The sequence below is a fragment of the Molothrus ater genome, chromosome 3, assembly GCF_012460135.2.
Source record: "Molothrus ater isolate BHLD 08-10-18 breed brown headed cowbird chromosome 3, BPBGC_Mater_1.1, whole genome shotgun sequence".
Taxonomy (NCBI): Eukaryota; Metazoa; Chordata; class Aves; order Passeriformes; family Icteridae; genus Molothrus; species Molothrus ater.
Window position 1 is genome coordinate 21,882,724 of NC_050480.2, and position 20,323 is coordinate 21,903,046.

The 20,323-nt window shown below is 42.0% G+C and overlaps 1 protein-coding gene across 1 annotated transcript in view; it reads right to left on the reverse strand.

Annotated features, from left to right (window-relative positions):
* Positions 1-4,465: 4,465 nt before the first annotated feature.
* RPS6KC1 (ribosomal protein S6 kinase C1) overlaps positions 4,466-20,323 on the reverse strand; it is an 85,086-nt gene continuing 69,228 nt past the window's right edge. The window contains exons 14-16 of the mRNA XM_036380488.1: positions 11,007-11,089; positions 10,196-10,291; positions 4,466-7,063 (exon numbers count right to left, since the gene is read on the reverse strand). Coding sequence (XP_036236381.1) covers positions 6,953-7,063; positions 10,196-10,291; positions 11,007-11,089 — 290 coding nt within the window. The 3' untranslated portion in view covers positions 4,466-6,952. The remainder of the gene's footprint in view (positions 7,064-10,195; positions 10,292-11,006; positions 11,090-20,323) is intronic.

Sequence of the window (20,323 nt, forward strand, 5' to 3'; positions counted from 1 at the left end):
TTCTCTTTCAAGGAGCTCCATGCCTTAAGGCACCTGAAACGCTCACAGCACAAGAAGGTGAGGTGACACGGGATGCTGCTGACGAGGACAAAAAAATCCAGGGCCGGGGGCCGGCGCAGCTCCCAACAGCAGCCGCCCCAGCCAATAATTCACCTCCTTTAGCAGATTTAATTATTATCCCTGGTCTTGCTTGGGACCACATCCTCAAAGAAGCAGGGCGCCCACCAAGCGCCACCGCCGCCGCCTGACAGCGCGGCCAGCACCACTGCCCGGCGCCTGCCAACCAGCCAGATGCTGCCACATATTGGCATCTGGGGCCTGGAAAAGCAACTGCGGGCTCCGTTTGGCGGCCAATCCTGACCCCGACAACTGAAGGAGACAAAAGGAAGATAGACGGGAGCTGGGGGCGGAAATCTCTCCTGACAATTTCACTGGTAAAGATTTAGACAAAAACCTATTGTTTCATCGCCCTCCAAATGAATAAGTTTCGGAGAGGAGAAGAAAAAAAACCCGCCCGGCATATTCTAAATGCTGTCAGAGTGCAGGGTGCAAGGACAAGGGATTATTTATGAAAAGAAATAATGAGGAAACCAGATGCCTGCCTTTCTCAGCCCTCTGCGCTCCAGTCACCCTAACGGGGCTTGTGCAACCCTGTTTATCAAAGACTTCTCAGCCTTAAAACGCAGGGCAGGCTCTCAGTAACTCTTCCCATCTCTGCCACCAGGCAAAATGCCCTCCCTGTTTTATAGGGAGGCCCCCACAGTAAATCAGAGGCACATCAAAGGCTGAGGGAAGACTAGCAGACCTCACCCCGGCCAGGGAGAGTAACTGAACAGCCATATTAAGTGCACCCACAAGAATAGCAAAGAAACCAATACAATATTAAAAAAAAAAACCAAACCACAAAAAACCAAACAAAAAAAAATACACCATGCTTATTTCACTAACACCAGGACTGAAACTGCATGGGTGTGCTTAAAGTAGGAAAGCAAACAAGCCTTCTATACCTGTTTGCAATGAAATTGTCTTCTCTCTGTAATTGAAAGGTAAGCTCCTGACCCCAGAAAAGTCAATGGGAGAACTCCTAGTGATGTTAATGGGGCTGGGACTTCACACTGTGAGGTTGCTTTACCCTGGGAAGGTGATTAACTCAGGATTCTGCAGTATCCCAGAGCACCTGTCAAGGACCTGCAAGGAGCCAGAGCAGCCAGGGTCCTTCTCAGGGGAACTCCCCTCTCACCTCACCCTATTGTGTTTGCTGGGCCTGGCAGGGGCTGGTCGCAGGGGAGTTCTCTGAGGCCAAAGAAGACATGATTCTGGAAAGGATGGAGACCAAGGCAGCAGAGTAGGAAATTTTAAAATCTGTAGAAAGGGTATGTGCCACTTGGCTCATGATCCATGCTGTTGAAGTAGCTCTTCTCCATGCCTGGTTTATAAAGGAAGATTAAGAGCTGGCAATGACAGATCACAGAGCACAAGCAAGACCCCAAGTGGAGCATGGCTGGCCAGAGCCATGCTCTAAATCATGGCACACCACCGGTCCCTCTCATGGAAGCTCCTTCCTCGTTATCCCAGCGCTGCACGAGGTGCCGTAAAACTCTCGTTACTCACACACTGCTGGGGGAACCAATTTCCCAACGCTTTTACAATCCCTCTACTTTCATATTGTGGGAGTAATCCTCTCTCTTTGCTTCACCAGTGCATGGGGATAACAGCTGCATTTAATAATCTGCTCCTGTGTCCCAGCATTTTGGGGCAGCATTTCAGAATCAAGGGCACAGAAAGGGCAAGAAAATCTATGATGAAGGCTGGAGTATGTAATACAGGACATGGATGGAGAGAGCTGAGGAAACCTAGAAAATACCCTGGAAATAAATGGCTCAGCTCATGGAAGGGGATGGGAGAAACTGGCACAAGTGATGTTGTATCAAGGCAAAACATCTCTTCTCCAAGGCAAAGCAAAAAGAGGTTAGCAAGGCTCTGCTAAGGAAGACCACTGACCTCAACAACTGCTCGTTCCCTGTCTGGTCCATCTTTACCCAGCTCCACCATTTGGCAACAGCCCAGTCTAGCTTATTACCCCCAAAAGACTTTTCTCAAACTTGCCACCCTTTGGATCTCAGCAGCAAAGCATTAAGGTGACCACCCACAGCCTACCCAAGACAACACCAATTCCTCACTGCCCAGAGCTGCACGTGTCCCCAGCCTTCCCATACATCACAGAGCCACTGCAGTCCTCTGGCAGCAGCACTAATCCCTCCTGATGGGTCCCTGGGCCAAGAAGATGGAGACAGAGCGGCCTTTGGAGAAGGAGAGCCTCTGATCTGCCAAGAGACAGTGAGGTCCTGTTGGGGCAGCACATCAAGCTGTCACCCGCTGCCAGGAGTCTGGAGCATCCTCTCTGCTGTACCCTGATTAGCCTCCTCTGCCCCGCAGCAGGGGTGCAGGAGATTTCACTGCACAGCACCAGCAAGCGGTGGGATCACTTCCACCGCTTTGCCACTCACAAGTTGGGATTTTCTTGAGGACAATGCAACCTTTGGGCCAGGGCTGCCCAGCTCTGCTCATGCAGATGGCTCAGGCAGGAACCAGCCCTCCACCGGCCCTGAGGCACAGCAGCCAGCCCTGCGCTGCCAGTCTCAACCCCTGCTGCCAGCAGCAGCTGCTCGGCACCTTTTAAGCAAGTCCCATTCCCCCTCTGGGAGTTGGCTCTGCCACCCCTTCCCAAACGGCAGCTGGAGCCACATGAGGCACCCTGTCCCGGGGGCTGCCAGCATTCCTGCTGCTGCCTGGCCCCATCCCTCACTCCCCCCCGGCCCCAGACCCACTCCCCTAAGCAGGAGCTCACCCTTGCCACAGCCCTGTCCCCATGCAGCACCATGGTCTGACACCCACAGGGGGCCCGGCCCTAGAGGCACAACCACACGGAAGGTCCTCAGGCAGCAGGGTGGCCAAAGCCCCAGATCTGGTCCTCACTACACCCCAAGCTACCTTTCAATGGGGGGCATGTGCCAAACAGCCACCATTAAAAATGTACGTGGTGCCACGAACCACCGCAGAGCGGGGCCTGCGGGAGGCTGCTGGGCGGGAGCGTGGCTGAGGGGAAGAACAGGCCCCGGCCATGCAAGGGCCTCTCCAGCAGCATCCCCCACAGTCCCCTCAGGACAGCAGGCAGCAAGCATGGCAGTTCTCAGGGAACAAACCACTGAGGGAGGGAACGGGCAACATTCAGCAGGGCGCTGCTGCAGCAAACCAATCCCACACACCAAACTTCTTGAGGCCTGCAAAGAGCTGTGGGGCTCTGATGTGAAAGGCATGGGTGGCTCAGCAGATGCACGGAGCTGAGGGCCGGCTGGCAGAGGTGCTGCTGACTGGAGGAAGGGGATGGTGCCCAGCCACAGGATGGCACGTGCCAGGGCCCAGGATATGGCCCCTCACATGGAGCACAGGACCAGGCAGCAGCCAGGAGCCAGAGCACTCAGCTCACAGCACAGCCCTCACAGAAAGCAAAAACCCAAAGAAACCAACAATTGTACTTTTTCATTTTATTGCTAAAATCCCTACCATAAATCTCACTACAGAGGAAGTTTCTGTTTCTCCAGCTTCCTACTCAGCGTCCTTGAGAAAACAAATGATACCACACTCAAAAAAAAAAAAAAATCCTATAGTGGTTTACTTCGCACTTCCCTGTACCTTGTTATGCTGAGTGCTTCATTTAGAGAGAGCTGACCTCCCCAGCCTTCTTCATCCCAGTGCCCTTCACTGCGGGGACACACCAAGGAACAGGTTAGCACTGGCGAGAGGAGCCGGGTGGATGTTCCGGCACGGGTAACCCTGCCAACTCAGCATCCCAAAGGTGCGCCCGGAGTCAGCGTGACAGTGACTGCTGTCTGCGAGGTGATTTTCACAGGAGACACAGGAGCTGTGCCACAAGAACAGAAGCTGTGAATACAGCCATTCAAAGTTATGTCCCTTGTATTTCATGAGATGCACTTTCTCCTATAGGTCTGGGTAGACACAGCAATTCTACCCAGGGCAAGCCTTTGAACATTTTGTATCCCAGTTTTTCTTAGTAGGACACAAAGAATATTACAGGGTTCAACAGGATGCAAAGAATTACCACTTTGAGATGCCCTAAGTGCGTAATCTGCTGTACCTGAACATCCAGAGGAGAATAGGAAAATCTATAGCTTTATTTTACCGTGTTTTACATAGACTGTAGCTAATTCTTGTGGAAAAAAAAAAGGCACTGATTTGTTTTGCTGTTAGCTATTAGGTGTAACAGAAGAAAGTGGGAATGAACACTCATCCAAATGGAGGTGTGCATCACAGGGCTTTGTAACAGGCACCAAAAAGAAGGTATCTAGAGCATTTCAACTCATTAAAGCAAAGGACAAAAAGCACCGATCCGGTAAGGTCAGTCTTCAAGAACTAAATATGAAGTTCAGAAAGCCAAGGTCTGAAATAGGTTTGAAAGGTTTTGTTTATTAAAGGAATACATGTAAACACCAATACAACATAATACATGTTCAAGGAAAAAATAAAAATAGAAGCAGGATTGGTTTTGTGCAGACTCCAGACCATGCTTCCCTTGACAAACAATTATCTGAGTCAGTGGTAATGTTACAAATACTTGTAGCATCTCAAAAGCTCATTTCTGGCAAGTCATACTGCCATTCCTTCTACTTTCCATGATCTAGATTTCCTCACTACTAACATACTTGAAAAAATATGTTGGTGTCATTAACTAAACCAAATGCTTTGCAGTGAGAATGACTGATCATCTGGTTTCTGCCAGAACAGGGTTCTCCTGCTGCTGCTCACAGAAACCAGCCTGCGCTCCCGTGCTATCTTATCCTGCCTTTGCTTACAGCCAGCACACGAGCACAACCTGAACATGATAGCATTTTCAAGTAACATGGAAAATACTTTTTGTACAGTTATCACCAGGCAAATGCAATGGGACAGATCAACACAGGCAGGGGCATTATCTGGTGGCTGGGCTGGAGAGCCCCAGGGAAGGGGGGAGTCAGGTGGCCGAGGGGAGGGAGGCTTTCCTTGAGCGAGGAGCCCTCTCCAGAGTCCCAGCCAGGGCAGTGCTGGGAGGAAGCTGGGGATCAGCTTGCTCTCTGCATTAGAGATTTCCGACACAGGAAGTTGTTCCTGTGGCTCACCTGAGGGAGTTCCTGTTATGAAGCCAGAGGGTGGCGGGTTGAAACGCAGCTTCTGTGGGTGATGTAATCTTGGATGGCCCTGGCTAGGCAGTGATACTAGTGACCTGGTTACAACCTGCAGTGTTGTGACAGCCCCTCTGCTGGCCTGGTGATCACAAGAAAGGGAAGAAAAAAAAAATAGAGGGGAGTGGAATAATTTTAAAAGGAAAAAAAAAAGTTTCCAGATTTCCTTTGTTTAAGTGAAGCATTTTCCTTTTCCACTTTATTTGAATACATCGACCTGGTGTCTAACAGATGGAGACTGTACAGATGCACTTTTGGGAGTGCCCATAAAATACACTGCTAAAATACAAATGGAAGGATACTTTTTTTTTTTTGAGTTGTAAATTCAGTAATCGTTGCTGTCACCTCACTTTCCCAAAGGAATTTGCCCTTTGTTCTCCGGATAAAGCTGGGCAGACGAAGAAAAGGGAGGAAAAAAGAGTGCAAGCAAAGGGAATATTTAGGAAAAAACCCACGGATACATAATCTGTACATTGCAGTGTACAGCGTTCGTACATCAGGAATTCATACAGGCATGGCTGCTTAGCAGCACTAGCAGCACTCAGCAAAATATTCTGCATGTCTTATATTCTTCTCCCATTCTCCAGACATTTCTAGCAAACAAACAGGTCAGCTAATTGGCTCCTGCCCAAGTCTTACCCACTAGGGTTTGCTCAGAGATGTCACTTAGTCATTTGGCATGAGCAAATCCCTGGCTTCTTCCTGTTCAAGCAGCAGAGTGGGTGAAGGCTTTCTTTGATTTATTAAGACTATTAACAAACAAACTGGGGAGTTCAGAAGCTTCCTCAAGCACAAGAACATGACCAGAAAGGTTTTTTTCCTGAAGTAGCAGCTAAAAATAGGACACTTAGAGGAAGTAAAGTTCATTAAGTGATAAAGCAGTGGCTGCAGCAATGAAAGAAGAGTTTTTCCTTTTTTATCTATATATTTATTTAGTGTTATGTGTTCTTGCTCCTTATTAGAGTGATAAAGCAGTGTTTATCCAGCTGAGGAAAAGAAGATTTCCCTTTCTATAGTGACTTTAACATGTAGCTCATCAAATACAACAGTCAAGAGTTTTAAACAGACATTGCCAGCCAACAAAGTACAACATTTGACAGCATTATTTGCCTTTTATATGCTCTTTCCAGAATGGGAAATGATATGCTATTTTCAAGACACATTCCGCAGTATTATGCAACAGCTTTCTTAATTTTTAATGGATATATTATTTTTAATGTGTCAACTTTTGCATAAAGCATTTTAGTATTTTATTTAGTATTTTCTTTAGCATATACCATTAATAAATTATTTGCTTTTTCCTTCCCTACCCCCCCAAGAGCTGCACTTAGCATAGGGAAATGGTCTATTGACACAATAAAAAAATACTTTCAACTGTCTATAGACACTTCCATCACTGGACAAAGTACCAGGACGACATTCCTGGCCCTGCTTATCTGGCAGTGCCCAACATGCTGCCCAGGAGTTGCCTCACAAACCTTCCTTTGATGAAAGGACTCACACACACGTAGCAACCAGCTGTGGTAAAAGTAAGCCAGCACCCTGTACAACCAGTGATTCCTGTTAAAAGTGTTCACTTCTGGCTCTGTTGCTCCAGCATCCCTTAGCCATTATGTCCAAGCGGTTTGAGACATCCAAAGGAAGCAAGTCAGGGTGCTCCTGTGCCAGAGAAACTTGTCCAGTTGACCTGAGTTTGTTCAGAGGGCACGTGTCTCTCATCTCTGCAGATCTGCCCATTCTATAAGGGCAAAAAATGGATGAGATTTGATGTCTTCAACACCAGCAACGCCAGCACCAAGACGCTCCGCAGGATTAAACTGCAAAAGCTTGACATAAAAGAAAAAAACACATGATTCAGTGAGTAAGAACAAAAACAACTGCTTAAAAGTTCCAGAAAGGTCTAAGGTAAGGGACATCCTACTGTTTTCCTGCTCTATGAATTACTTTCAAGAGTGCAAAAGCATACTTGAAATTCCTAAAATCCAGTAAATGGAAGAAGACTCTCCTTTCCTTGAGTATCAGTCTTACAGTCTTCAGAGACTACTGATCACAGCATGCAATTCCCTGAAGCACTGCACACTGGGACTTCATTTCAAGTGTAACCTCATTTTAAAAAGAGACAGCAGCAGCCAGAGCCTGCATCAGTAGAACTCTGGACGCTGCGTTTGCTTCATGTTAACCTTTGCTCACACCACTGTGGTATGGCTACATCAGGGATAGCAGTCTGTAACTTTCCGTTTCATAAATTTCGAGTTGGTCCTAAAATATCAGGATAACATAGCCAGCTCTCCATTTCCTAAAAAAAAAAAAAGTTTTAAAGAGTTCTACAAATGGCCTAAAACTGAAAAGTCAAAACCCCAGTGAAAGAAACAAAACAGCCTAATGGCTTCATGGAAATTTCCTGAAACTCAGCACCTCATTTGCTTTTTAGTTGTACATCACATGCTGAATTCATGTGAAAAGGAAATCACAATATTTACATCTGTTTAAAGATACCAATCCATATAAAAGGGAATGCATAGGTAAACTCCAAAGAGACTAATAAAGACACACAAACATATTTTGCAGTTTTCAAGTGTTTATACTCTATTCAATTACAGCCAGTACAAAGGCATGATCTCTTGCTTGCTTTTTCTGCAACAGCTAATAGGATAACTTCTCCCAGTTGTCACTTGGAAAAATGTGTATTCATATCTTGATGCAGTCAACATCTAAGTGAGCCTACATCCATAAACAGAGGAATTTACACATTTTAAGATGGCTCTGCTATTTGCAGTCATAGTGTCACACAGTAAAAGTAGCTTGCTGACAGTGAATGGTGCTGCTCTGGTATCTCCCACAAGCCACAGATGCAGCCAGGGTGTATCAGTCTTCCCTGGAAATACAGGCAGCACCAGCACAGGAAAATCATGCATGGTCACTTATTTTCTGGAGTTTGTCCTTCCAGAATAACTTCAGTCTCAGAAAACAAATGTAAACTGAAACAGACACCTATTGAAAAGTCACACTGCATGTTTTGTTGGTAGTAGAACTTGAAGGTTCCTGAAAACAAAAGCCTGAGTGCAAAATTCCTAACCGACATCAAAAAACAACTTTATCTTTCAGCAGAAATAAACAGATCTCTGTTTTTCAGATGCTGGTTAAATGAAGAAGATGTTTACAGTGAAGTCACCTGGACTGGAAGCCACAGCAGGAGACAACTCCTGACACAATTTTCTGTATAGCTGAACACTGATCCCAGAGAGTTACTCTGTGATGTTTTGACCTGTTTACCCTTGGCAGTGGGGGGAAGGAAAGTCGCAATGACAAATTGCTATCCATGCCAAGAGAGCTCTCTTCCTTTTCCTGACAAGGCTTCCTCAACAATGAATGGCAGCTTCCTTGGATAGTCACACAACAAAAATGTGATTTACTGCTTCATATAGCCAAACCTCCACCAGATAAGTCACCACCCTACACCAGACAGCTTGATCTAACAGGCACTGGGGAGACTGTTCTCTGAACAGACATGGCCTTGGAACACAGCTGTGAGTGGCAGAAATACATTTGCCACTTAAACCCACCAGTGGCAAAAGAGACATTCTTTGGCATATGTGAAAATAAGCAATATATTAGAATTGTACTAATAGTAGTACTAATAACAGTATTATTACTAGTAGTATTACTACCAATTAGTATTAGTCTACAGCAAAAAAGAATCTTGCACTGGCAGGGACACATGGACTGGATGACTTCATTTGTCTTCTAGTCTTAATAGGAGAACTCCCTTCATTAAATGTGATTTTGCTTTCCTTCAGCTATTTGTCTTATGGCATCTGCGGGTGAACGTAAAAATTTGCTACCATCCAACTATATAGAAATGGGATTTTTCTTTAATCATTTCCCTTTCTACCTTTGCCAGATATGTACTTTCACCTTCAGCGACTTCATGTCACTTAGTAAAAATAGGTGGTGTCCAAACATACAGTTCCATTTCCACTAATCATTTCACAGTAACAGCACAGAAATCAATCTGTCACTGGGTCTTCTCATTCACTGAATTTTCAAATTCTATTTCCTTTGTTTTCTTCAAGAAATACTTTGTACACTCTGCTCTGCTCAAAACTACATCTAAGTCATGCCACTATTTATGCACCCGCTAGAAAGATCCTCTTCAAAGCTGAACAGCACAATTCGCATATCTTGCTTATTCTTCTTAAGTGGAACAGGTCAGATCTAGGCACCACTTCCACAGCTATGTCAAAATTAATTAGCAGGAAGACTGCATTAATTGAATTTCAAGACCCTGTACTATATGTTCAGTTATGACTACGTAAAGCTAGAGTAAACTAAAACCATCAAACAGTACTATTCCCATTAATTTTAAAATGGTGTATCAGTCTGGAAGCTTGTCTATATATTACAATTTTTCCTTTTGTCCAACCTACCCACTTATCTTCTGACTACAAAAGTCATTGGATCCACCATTTAAAGTACTTTTCTTTAAAAATGGCATCCAGAATGTTTCCTGGAGGAGAGCTACACACTTTCAACCACAGCAAGGTCATAACTTCAAATCAGTGTGCTACAGGTTTCATAGCACTTTGAGCTATTCTGCTGAATTGGCATCAGTATTTTTTACTTTATTTCACTACAATGTTTCCATGAACATTTAGGGCAGAATTCCTAAAATGTTCGTGCATCACCAGCAGGTGTTTCCAAAGCATTTGCCAAACTTGTTCTTTGAAGAAATGGCAAAGCACTCCAGTTTTCTACAGACCTAGCTGGCAGCAGAAGTCAAAGTTTGCAAATGCAACAAGACAACTGGGCAAAATTCATCAGCACTGATAAAAGGGCCATCCATGTTTCTACCAGCAGCTTTCTCGTTTTACATTTACTTCACCAGAACAAGTTAGGTACATAAGTATTTGTCCCAGCCACACATGCACATAGAGAAAACAAATTCCCCCCTCACCTACCTGCTGAATCAGTGATCTGGCCTCCTTCGATACATGGTCTGGTATATTTAAAGAAGTATGAGTGTTTATTCCTGATGGATGACACTCAGCCAGAGACTGGAGGAGAAAAGGAAAAAGGGAAAAAATAAATCAAAGCAGGAAGGCATATTTAGTGATTTCAAAACTGCAGTGTTGGATTATCTCCTACTGTCCATGCAAATTTAACACACAAAGCCAAAATTCAGTGCTTCCTAGTATGAAGTACTGGTTCTGGCAGGAATGCCTACAGGTGCTGAGGAGCTCCCTAAGTTAGAGCTTTAGAGCATTTACATCTTAGAGCTTCTGTTCTATTGCTCAAATTTGAAGAGCCTGGGAATTTGGTGGACTTTGCTTTCTCTGTGCAGAGCCGTCAACCAATCACCAGTTTGATTTGGTCGAGCACTCTTTGCCTCAAAATACTGAATTAATGTGTAACAACAATGTATGGCTTCTACACAGTCTCAGGAAATCCTACGGGAAGTATTAGGGCAAAAGTTTTGTACATGTACAGATGGAATGTTAGAGAACTTGGATTTCACTGTAGCTAAGAGGGCAGCAGAGTTTTGGTTATTTTTTCAGTCCTTCATTTGGTACAGCTCTATTAAGCTGTTCTGCTGAAGGCTGAACATGTTTTGTTTCTCTGGTCCCATGCAGACTAAGCAAATTGAGAGTGCTCAGGTTGGCAAAGCTCATCAGAGAAATACAATCAAGGGAATCACACCTGGGCACACCACTGGTAAGAAATTACTGGCCAAGAAGTCACTTTCATGGAGTCACTTGCCCCCAGCCCTACCTTCCCAGTGAGGAGTTCAAAAAGAATGGCACCCAGGCTCCACCAGTCACAGGCTTCTGTCTCTTCTAGGATAGCACCAACCTCTAAACATGAGACATTTCAATTAATATTAAAAAGGTCAGTTGCACCTTCAAAATTAACATATATTTACAAGGTGACTGTTTAATGCTGACAGAACATATACTAAATACCACAGAGCTTTCATTATGCCTGCAATTTAGTTAGCCCTTTAGCCACCTACAGATTGCATTGTTCAAGCACAGCAACGCCATACATTTCATGCATAATTTGTATTTTCCATGCATACATAGGCACTTTCAAGACTTGTAGGCATTACAGTTATGATTTTTCTATTCTGGACAAAACTGAACAATGACAGACAGTAAAGCAAAGCATCTTTGAGATGAATTTTTGGGATGAATTCTCTCATCTTTGAGAGAATTTACGCTGGCCAGAAGAGCTGGACATATCAGAGTGGCCTAATCCAGAAAAGCAGCACAAGGAGGTGCAGTAGTTTACTGCATGCCTTAGTTTTGCCTTTGAGGGTAGGATTTGTCTCATGGCTAACCCACACCATTTACTGGGATCCCCATGGGAGACCTCCATGAGCTTTTCACAATGGTCTCATAGAGAGATATCAAATCTGCTTCAAACAGCATAACCACAGCCAGTAACTGTGTATTGCTACAGCCCAGCCCAAACTGTACATTGGTATGAAAAGTTGCTTCCCCTTGCATCCAACCCAACAGTGCTATTGCTGCACAGGCACAAGGGACAGCAGGGAGGGGAGAAGGGGGTGACAGTCCCTGGCCATACACAAACACCTATTCAGTGGCATGATGCATGCAGAAAACTTGGCCTTCACTGACTCAGGCTTTAAACTACAAAAATTATTAAATACAAACACACCACACTGTCTGCCCTAAAACAGGCAGAAAACCAGATTGCAATGAAGATGAAATCTTCATTTTGACTGTCAAAAAATGCAGAGGCTGCACTAAAATAGCTTTGGTGGCAAAAGCCACACCAGCTCCCCAGCAGAGGACAACAATTAGCATACAGTCACATAGCTGTTGCTGTGAAAAGCAGTGCAGCATGGGCAGAAAAATCCTGCTCATCATTTTATAGAGCTTAGCATGAGCATGGCCAAGAAGAGCTCCAGGTGAGTCCCAGCCCAGGGTCAGGGAGAGGGAGGCATCACCCCAGAGCTCCCCAGAGGCAGGGAAGCACAGCCACGCTGAGCTCAGGGATGTGCAGCTGCCACACAGCTGGAAAAGGCTCAGCCCCTCCCAGAACTAAGCTCAGGCTGCTGTTGCAAGAGCAACAAGGAAGGATGGCTCAGACATTGTCTCTTGAGGTAGCACATCCCTCACACTGAAAAGTTTACTACACTTAATGGCCTTGGAATGACCAATACGTCACTATAAGGGTGCCACACAGCAGAATTTGTTCCACTCCTTACAGATTAATGCTCCTATCAGCACCAAGAAACTTTTACAAAGATGTAACAGCAGCTACATGAGGAACTGTATCAGGATAATTACATGCATTTTTAAAATGTTTTAAGATCCCATGCGAGCACCAGGATGAAGCTGAAGTTACAGTAAATTCAGAGAATTTGTGTAAAAATCAAAATGTGTTCTTGCAATTTAGTTTTAAAGTCCTTCAGAAAATCCAACCTTCTAGGTAACTATCCTTTAAAGAAAGAAAAACAAAAAAAAACCCCAAAGTTGGGCCTTTCCACACAAACCAGCTGGTGAAAGGTATTCAGAGCAATTCTTAGTGAAACCTACTAAATGGAAATGCCTTTTCAGTTCAAGGGAGCTTTCTTCCCAACAAGTGACGATTTTTATTTTTAAATTAAATTACACACTTATTACAGAATAAGGACAACAAAGCCAGGAATTAATAAGATTGACTACTACATTCTCAGTTCCACTAACTATCCCATATTGACACACCTTAAATTTTAGAAAAATGTCACAGAAGGAAATAATTCATTTTTCCCAAAGGTGTTTAGTGGGAATGGGCCTCATGAGTTACAGCCCAATTGAAAAAAAAATTACCTAACTGTGAAAAAAATACATCATTCAGAGTACAGGGAAAAGAAATTCTACAAAAAAAAATTTTACTCGGTTTTGTTGTTATTTCTCTTTATGCTGGCAATCAGAGATGCTGATCCAGTTCTCTAAAGAACCAAAGTTACAGTGCCTCCTTTCACAGAACTGTTCATTACTAGGAGCACTGATGCAAATGGACATATATAGAATAAGAGTCAAAAAGCAAACCAGAGTCCACTTCCTCAAAATCCAAGCTCATGTTTTCAACTGGAAGAACACTTTCAATATATGCCAAGCCAAAACAAATGTCACTGCAGTTCTCTGACAAGAGCAGCACTGAACTGTTCCATCCACTTTTGGCCATGACCAAAATGACATGAGTGGAATAAATTAAGAACAGGCAAGTAACACGGATTTCTCCCAGGGCTGAAGGGCTCTGCCTGGGTTCTCATGCACAAGCAGAAGCTGCATAACAAGTCATCTGAACCAACACAGAACACAAAATGGAAAACTCAGCTGAGGGCAACACCTGAGTCCCCTTCTTTACAAAAACTAAATTTTAGCTCAACTTTTTTCCTATTATGCAATGTCTGCCTTCCAGCTGCTTTCCCTATGTTCTAAAGTTTCCTTATTTAATGTTAAAATAAATGTTTTCCTTAAAAAAAAAAAGAAAATTTAAAATTCACTGTGTACACTACAAATAAACATATGTTGTTTACATTTCCTTCCTTTGAACAGGTCTCATGATTTCTGAGGCAATACTGATCATAATAAGTCCAGGATTCCACATCAATATTACTGCATTTTATCTTGAGTGAACATCATGGGAAAATTTAGAAACTGCAGATTATGAAGTGCTTTTGAGGGACGCAGAGTAGCTGGCTAATGTAATATACCACACGGGGCATATGCTTTTTTTTAAGCTTCAATATTGCAATAAATCTGAACTACAATATCTGCCTTCACTAAGAAAACATTTTCATCTCAATCCATCAGCAAAGTAATTTAGACAATAAATGGTAGTGACACATAAGCTTAAGTGAATAACATGGGGATATTTGTGCCAAATCTTTCCTTCATAAACCTTGAAATCAAGGCCCTTACCCAGATTTGTACAAAAATAAACATGTGTATACATGTACACGGTGCTTCTAGGACTGGCAGAACAACATTTGCAGAAAAAAACATTCCTATCATCCTCAAATAGAAAATCAGAGAAATAATAAAGTAGGGTGAAAAAAAAAAAAGTCAATAGCTCTTCCAACTTTACTGCAATTTCATTAAAGAGAGAGCTTTCCTCTTTCTCCCTTCCCAAAGCATGGCCATGACATCCAGCACCATGAAGCACAAGTCAACAGCAATGCTAAATTCCTGCACAAAGCAATTCCAACGGCAGCCACTGGGATAACTGAAGGGAAGGAGATTTGTAAAATGATATCAGGTTTATACAGAGACAGATGGTGCAGGTAAACACCTTCACTACCCTGCACTGTCCTCCTTCCAGAGCAGCTGGTCTCAACTGAAAGGCCATTTCTTTATGGTTTCCATACTTATCACAATATTTGCATTACACACAGCAATATCTTACTTCCTGATAAGGGAGACATAGCTGACAACATTTTGTATTTTAAACAGAAGTGCCAGTTCTGAAGAAAAAGCAGAACTTCCCCTCTCCTGAACACACATTCTCAATAAAGCTATCAATGGCAAACCAAGGCTTTTCTCATTCTTTACACAACAACTTGAAATATATACCCTATATATACCCTTCTTGCTGAAGGATTTTAAAGACTTTTGCTACAACACCTACCACATTTTCTTCCAAACACAGTTTCCTCCAGGGCTGACAATAATGCCTCGTGACCAGCACAGGCAAACAGTAGTTAACATGGAAGAAGCCAGGCTTACAGGAGGCCTTAAACATTCTCTGTGCAACTCAGGCCAGATGGCTCATGAATCACCAAGAAAAAAACTTCATCAAAAATTTTGTAGGACAAACAGTAATTTAAAAAAAAAATAAATAAAAAGCACCTCCAGTCAGCTCACAGAAAAACTGGCTCTAGGTGGATATAGTGCATCCCCAGACACCCAGGAATCAGGAAAGGCCTTCCCCTTACCCCACACTGCAGGCAGGAACAGCATACTCTCAAGTATCATTTATCAATTCTGCACTGATAGGAAAATAAGGAGACCCATCTGAACTACCATCAGGTGTCTGAAACTGTTCATGAGAAATTGGACTTGTTCAACATCCTGAAAAGAAATACAATGTTTTCCCCTCCTGTGGCCATTAAGATAAACATTGCATGAAAAACCATTAGAGACTCTGGAAATTCTATTTACCTTACACTCACTTAATTTTAAAAGATTACTGTTTTATCATCTTTTGATATCTATATATGTAAAGAAACATTTGCAGAGAATCAACTAAAATAATTCCAACCTAATTCACTCGCAACAGACTCAGTCAGCCAAGATACCATAAGATACAGTCACTAAATAAAACATCCCACAAGCAATCTGGCTATAATGCTTTGCCTAAAATGCTTCAGCAATTTATAAAGCACAGTATTGAACCATCTATATTTAAGTATAAGAAGTTTATCATGGTCTTTAAACAATAAAGTAGTGAGGCAAGTCCAATGAACATTTGCTAAGATCAAATGGAGTATGAAAATAGGAAGTTTCATCTAAAAGTTATTCAAAAACATGAGCATCTATGTTCTTCTTTGGAAAAAAAAAAAAAAAGAAAAAATAGAGGGTACGGTGGTCTTTCTTTCTTTCTTTTAGCAGCCCAAGATGGAATCAAAACTTCCTTTAAAATAATCATGTGACAAAAGAGACAAAGTTTTATTACTGTTATCAAAACAAAGCAAACATTAATTAACCTCCCAGCTAGCTCCGTTTATTTTCACAAGGCATCTTGTATGCTATCTTCAAGGTTTAGTCCCATCTGTAATGTTAGTACTACTAATAACAACAGACATAAATAAACACAGGTAAACTACAGTTCCTTCTAGAGTTAACAACTAGCTTTTATGACAGCCAGACTAAAACATCTGATTTTTACAAATCAACAGCTTGGGTACATCTTACTGCTTATTCTAGTTACAGAGTCTAAGAAAAACCACAAGACCATGTGCTTCACCTGAAACACATTGTGTACTTACAACAAGGCTGAGATCAGACTTTTTTCAGAAAGTACCTGATGCTCTCCCCAAACCTATGCCTTCAATTACCAGCTCCAAGTTTATGATATTTTGCTATTCAGGGAGCAGTCAGTTGTCACTGTTTTCTGTGGGACACTCTGGGGTCTCTAGAGAGCTGTCCCACTCCAAATGGTTGCTGAAAAACTGCTACTCCCAGCCTCAAAGAAATCAGTACTTTTTCTGTACATCCAGACCTTATTCACACCAGCCATATATTTTTCATGTCTGTGTTTGATCCTGTTTCCTATTGCCAGGGTTTTTCAAATCAAGCTAGCTCATCCTTCTGATTTTGCTGCCCAAAGCTCCTTCACCTATCCAGATATTTCCTTTTCTTTTTTGGATAATCCGGAGACATTCATGTCACACAAAAATCTAGGACAGAGTCAGAGGTAAAAAGCAGGAAGTCCAGTCTTACACTATAACCATGAGACCAGCCCACCCCTCGACACATCTCAGGGTCAATGGCACTTTATTCCACCACAGTTATTTTGCTTCTTAAACAATCTACTCAAATTAAATTACTATAATACAGAATAGCAGATTTAATGAGTGCCTGCAAACTCCTACTGAAAAACATATACACAAATAATATGCAGGTTTTTCTGCATCAAATGTCTATTTGGTAAACAGGCAAATAATCTTTTTCCTTATTCAGTAAATAAAAATTATAGCATGCAGGCTAATGATATCAACTAGCAATTTTTATTTTCATGCCATCTATTTTAGGTGACCAGCTGCACTTTGCATCTGTATTTTCAATTGTTTAAGAGCAAAAGTGACATCTTTATTTGGGAGAACAAAAATCAGGTTGCACATTGAAACATTTTTGTCTTTTTTTTTGGAACAAAATTCTTTACACACAATGCCTTCTTTTTGCTTAGATTTTGCACTGTGCACAAGTAACAGCAGGTTACATAAAACCAAATTTACCATATATTTATTTGTAGGCTTCTGTGAATGCTACTTTGTGTAAATAAGACTTGATTATAGCACACAGCTTATGAAAGCCTCAGAATAATACGATGCATTACTGATGGCCAGTTTCCTACTTACATTTTCTAGGAAGCTAAGCTCCCTTTGGCTGTAGGATCTCAAGCAGCAAATCTCCAGTTTTTAGTAAACACAGTCTGGTGAAAACTTGTTTAAACAAGAAAGAAAAAAGATTCTAAAGGCAGCCCAGTTCTGAAACCTCGTCCTCCAAAAACACTACAGGGATGCAACGAAAGCATCCCCGCTGCTGGAACAAGAACTCGGGGAGTGTAAATAAAACATCTCATTCACACATCATATTTACACAAGATGTCAGACCAGCAAGCTGCTTCTACAACATGACACTTCACAGGTTAGACTGAAAAAGTACCTTAATTCTCTTCATGAGAAAATCCTCAACTTAAATCTGCTTTACCCGAAGACAGCCTTGACTAGGCAACGGCTGTAGACAATTCTGTCTTTCTCACAGGTATTCTCATACTGAGAATGGCTTTTTACAAAAAAAGTTACCAATTTTGTTTTTTGAATTGTGACTGTCAACAATGGAATACAATTATTACTGTATTTAAAAGTTAACAACTCTTTATATTTAAGATCACAATGTTGGCAAAACCAATACTTAAAATAACAGAAGGTGATAATTTGCATTTCAAAATTCATCTATCTTGCTTTTCTCTCAATTAGACCAAAACATGTTGATTCACAGGTTTGTGTGTGTGTGTGTGTGTGTTTCTTTTTTAAACTTATTTATAGAGCAGAATAATGGCCCCCCTGCTAGGCTGGCATTTGCTCAAGTTTCTGTCCATGTAAATTGAATCTGTTACTGGAATTTTCCCCCCTTCAGAATACCAAGGCACATTAACCAAGAGATAAAGAGATACATTGCTGATACTATCAGCCACCAGGCAGGTGGATAAAGCAAGGGATTTTTTGTTAGTTTTCGTGGGGATTTTTTGGACAAATATGTGATAAGAGTTCTCAGGGGGCATGGAGAGCAAAGGGCTGTTTAAACAGAAGTGAATCATTCTCATCTGATCTGCTAATAACTTTGTATTCAGACATCAGCTGCTCAGCGCACTTTAAAATGTTCAGAAAACAAAATTACTATGAAGAGGGGGAAAGTTAAAGGAAACAAAACACATAAAGCTCACTATAGTTACCTTAGCCATATTAACACAGCAGAAATTCTCAGTTACAAGTGCTAATTTCTTCTTTAAAAGCAAATAGGTCATTCTTAGCCAAACCTCCCGCAGTTTTACTAGAAGTGCTGTTGAGTTTATACGGTATGATTTATAATCCAACGTTTCCCTTGTGAATTAGAGAAACAACATTTGACTTATCATAGGTGAACAGCGAAGATTTAGTTTGGGCATTAATCAAAATATAGCACAGACACTACTTTTAAGCATCTGCAGACAGCTTTGTTGGTGCCAGAGCTGGTTCAGGAACTTTTGGTTTGTTTTTTTTAATTGAGCAGAACTGTACAGCAGTAAAGAGTAACCCAGCCACACCAACAGATCCAGCAGCACCGTAACACACCACGAGCTTACGAGCACAATTCTTGATATGCAAATAATTACAAATGAGCCGCATCTTCTGTCTCCAGTTCTTAGGAGAAGTTAAGCAAATGAGGGACAGCCAGCGCAACAGCACCATCCATTAATGGTACAATGCCACCTCCCGTCGGCAGCGGGGAAGTGCCACTCCTGCAACACATGCAGCCCTGCTCCAACTTATTATACACGATGCAAAACGACCATTGCTATTTCACACAGAACGAATTAGACTGCTCACAGGGAGCGCGATGCAGCTTTTCAGACTGCTCCCTTTCCTTGTCTTTTTGACACTTCTGCATTTATAGTCATTGGAGTTGTTATTTTATATAGGCACTGCATAATGTCTTTTTTGCCTCTCCACCTCTCCTAGGACAACAGGAGCTGAACAAATCCCTGCGCTTCACCAGGGCAGGGATCTGATCACTGCTGCTGTACCCACTCTGCCTTGCTTTACCTCAATGCAAGGTTACACTCTGGTGCACAGAAAGCCTTAAACACAAAAACCTACATCCCACAAGCAAGTTTCACACAGGTGGACCTCTATTCTCCCTTGGCCCTGCAAAGCTTCCACACTAATACATTACTATCCCCAGCCCATCCAGCAATTAGTTTACAATATATAAATTGTAGAATTTAGACTTCATGTTTTTCTTCAACAAATAAAACAGCTTAAGATTTAAATATATCTTCATGCACTTCACTGCAAATCACTTTATAACTTACACTATAGAAAAGCAACATCTGAAACCTCAACAACTGAAAAGTCACAACTGTTTCAAATACGTTTAAAATTTTCGTGTAACTCCGCAATAAAATTTCCTACCTGTTTTAAACAGAAGATATCCTGCAATGTGTTTAAATTTCACATTCATCCTCCCCTTTTTCTGCCTCCAAAATTTGCTCCTCAAAAATCAATGCAGAAAAAAAAATGCAGCCCTAAACTCATCTGTTCTCAGTCTCCAACAGGAGACCCTAAAAAGCAATGTTTATTGATAGACACTTTCCCTTTCTTGCATATGTTGAAAGAGGGCACTAAATTGTTGAAGGTAGAATACAAGTTATCATATCCAAACCTATTCTGTCTCAAACTCTGTTAAAAGCACACAGCAAGCCAAACACAAAATTTTTACAAGCCAAGTCTCACTGCATCCTTCAGCAGGAGAGAAAAGAAGAAGGAAGGCTCACTATCCACAGACAGGGCAACACAGCACATACTCCTGAAAACACCAGGAAAATTCAAAATGAGATAAAGACTCACTTTGAGTCACTTATTTTAGACACTGTGTTTTATTACAGTAAGAAATCATAAGACCTGATAAAAATTTGTGAAGATAATTTTTCACCTCTACAAAAATATAGCATTTCCCCCAGAAAAAAAAAAAAAAAGCAAAACCAAGTTGTGAGAAGTACTTTATATTATATTAACAAGAAACTTAAAAATTAATTTTAAAACCTCAAAACTTGTTCCTAGTGTACTGAACTGAAGGACAAATATAATTTCA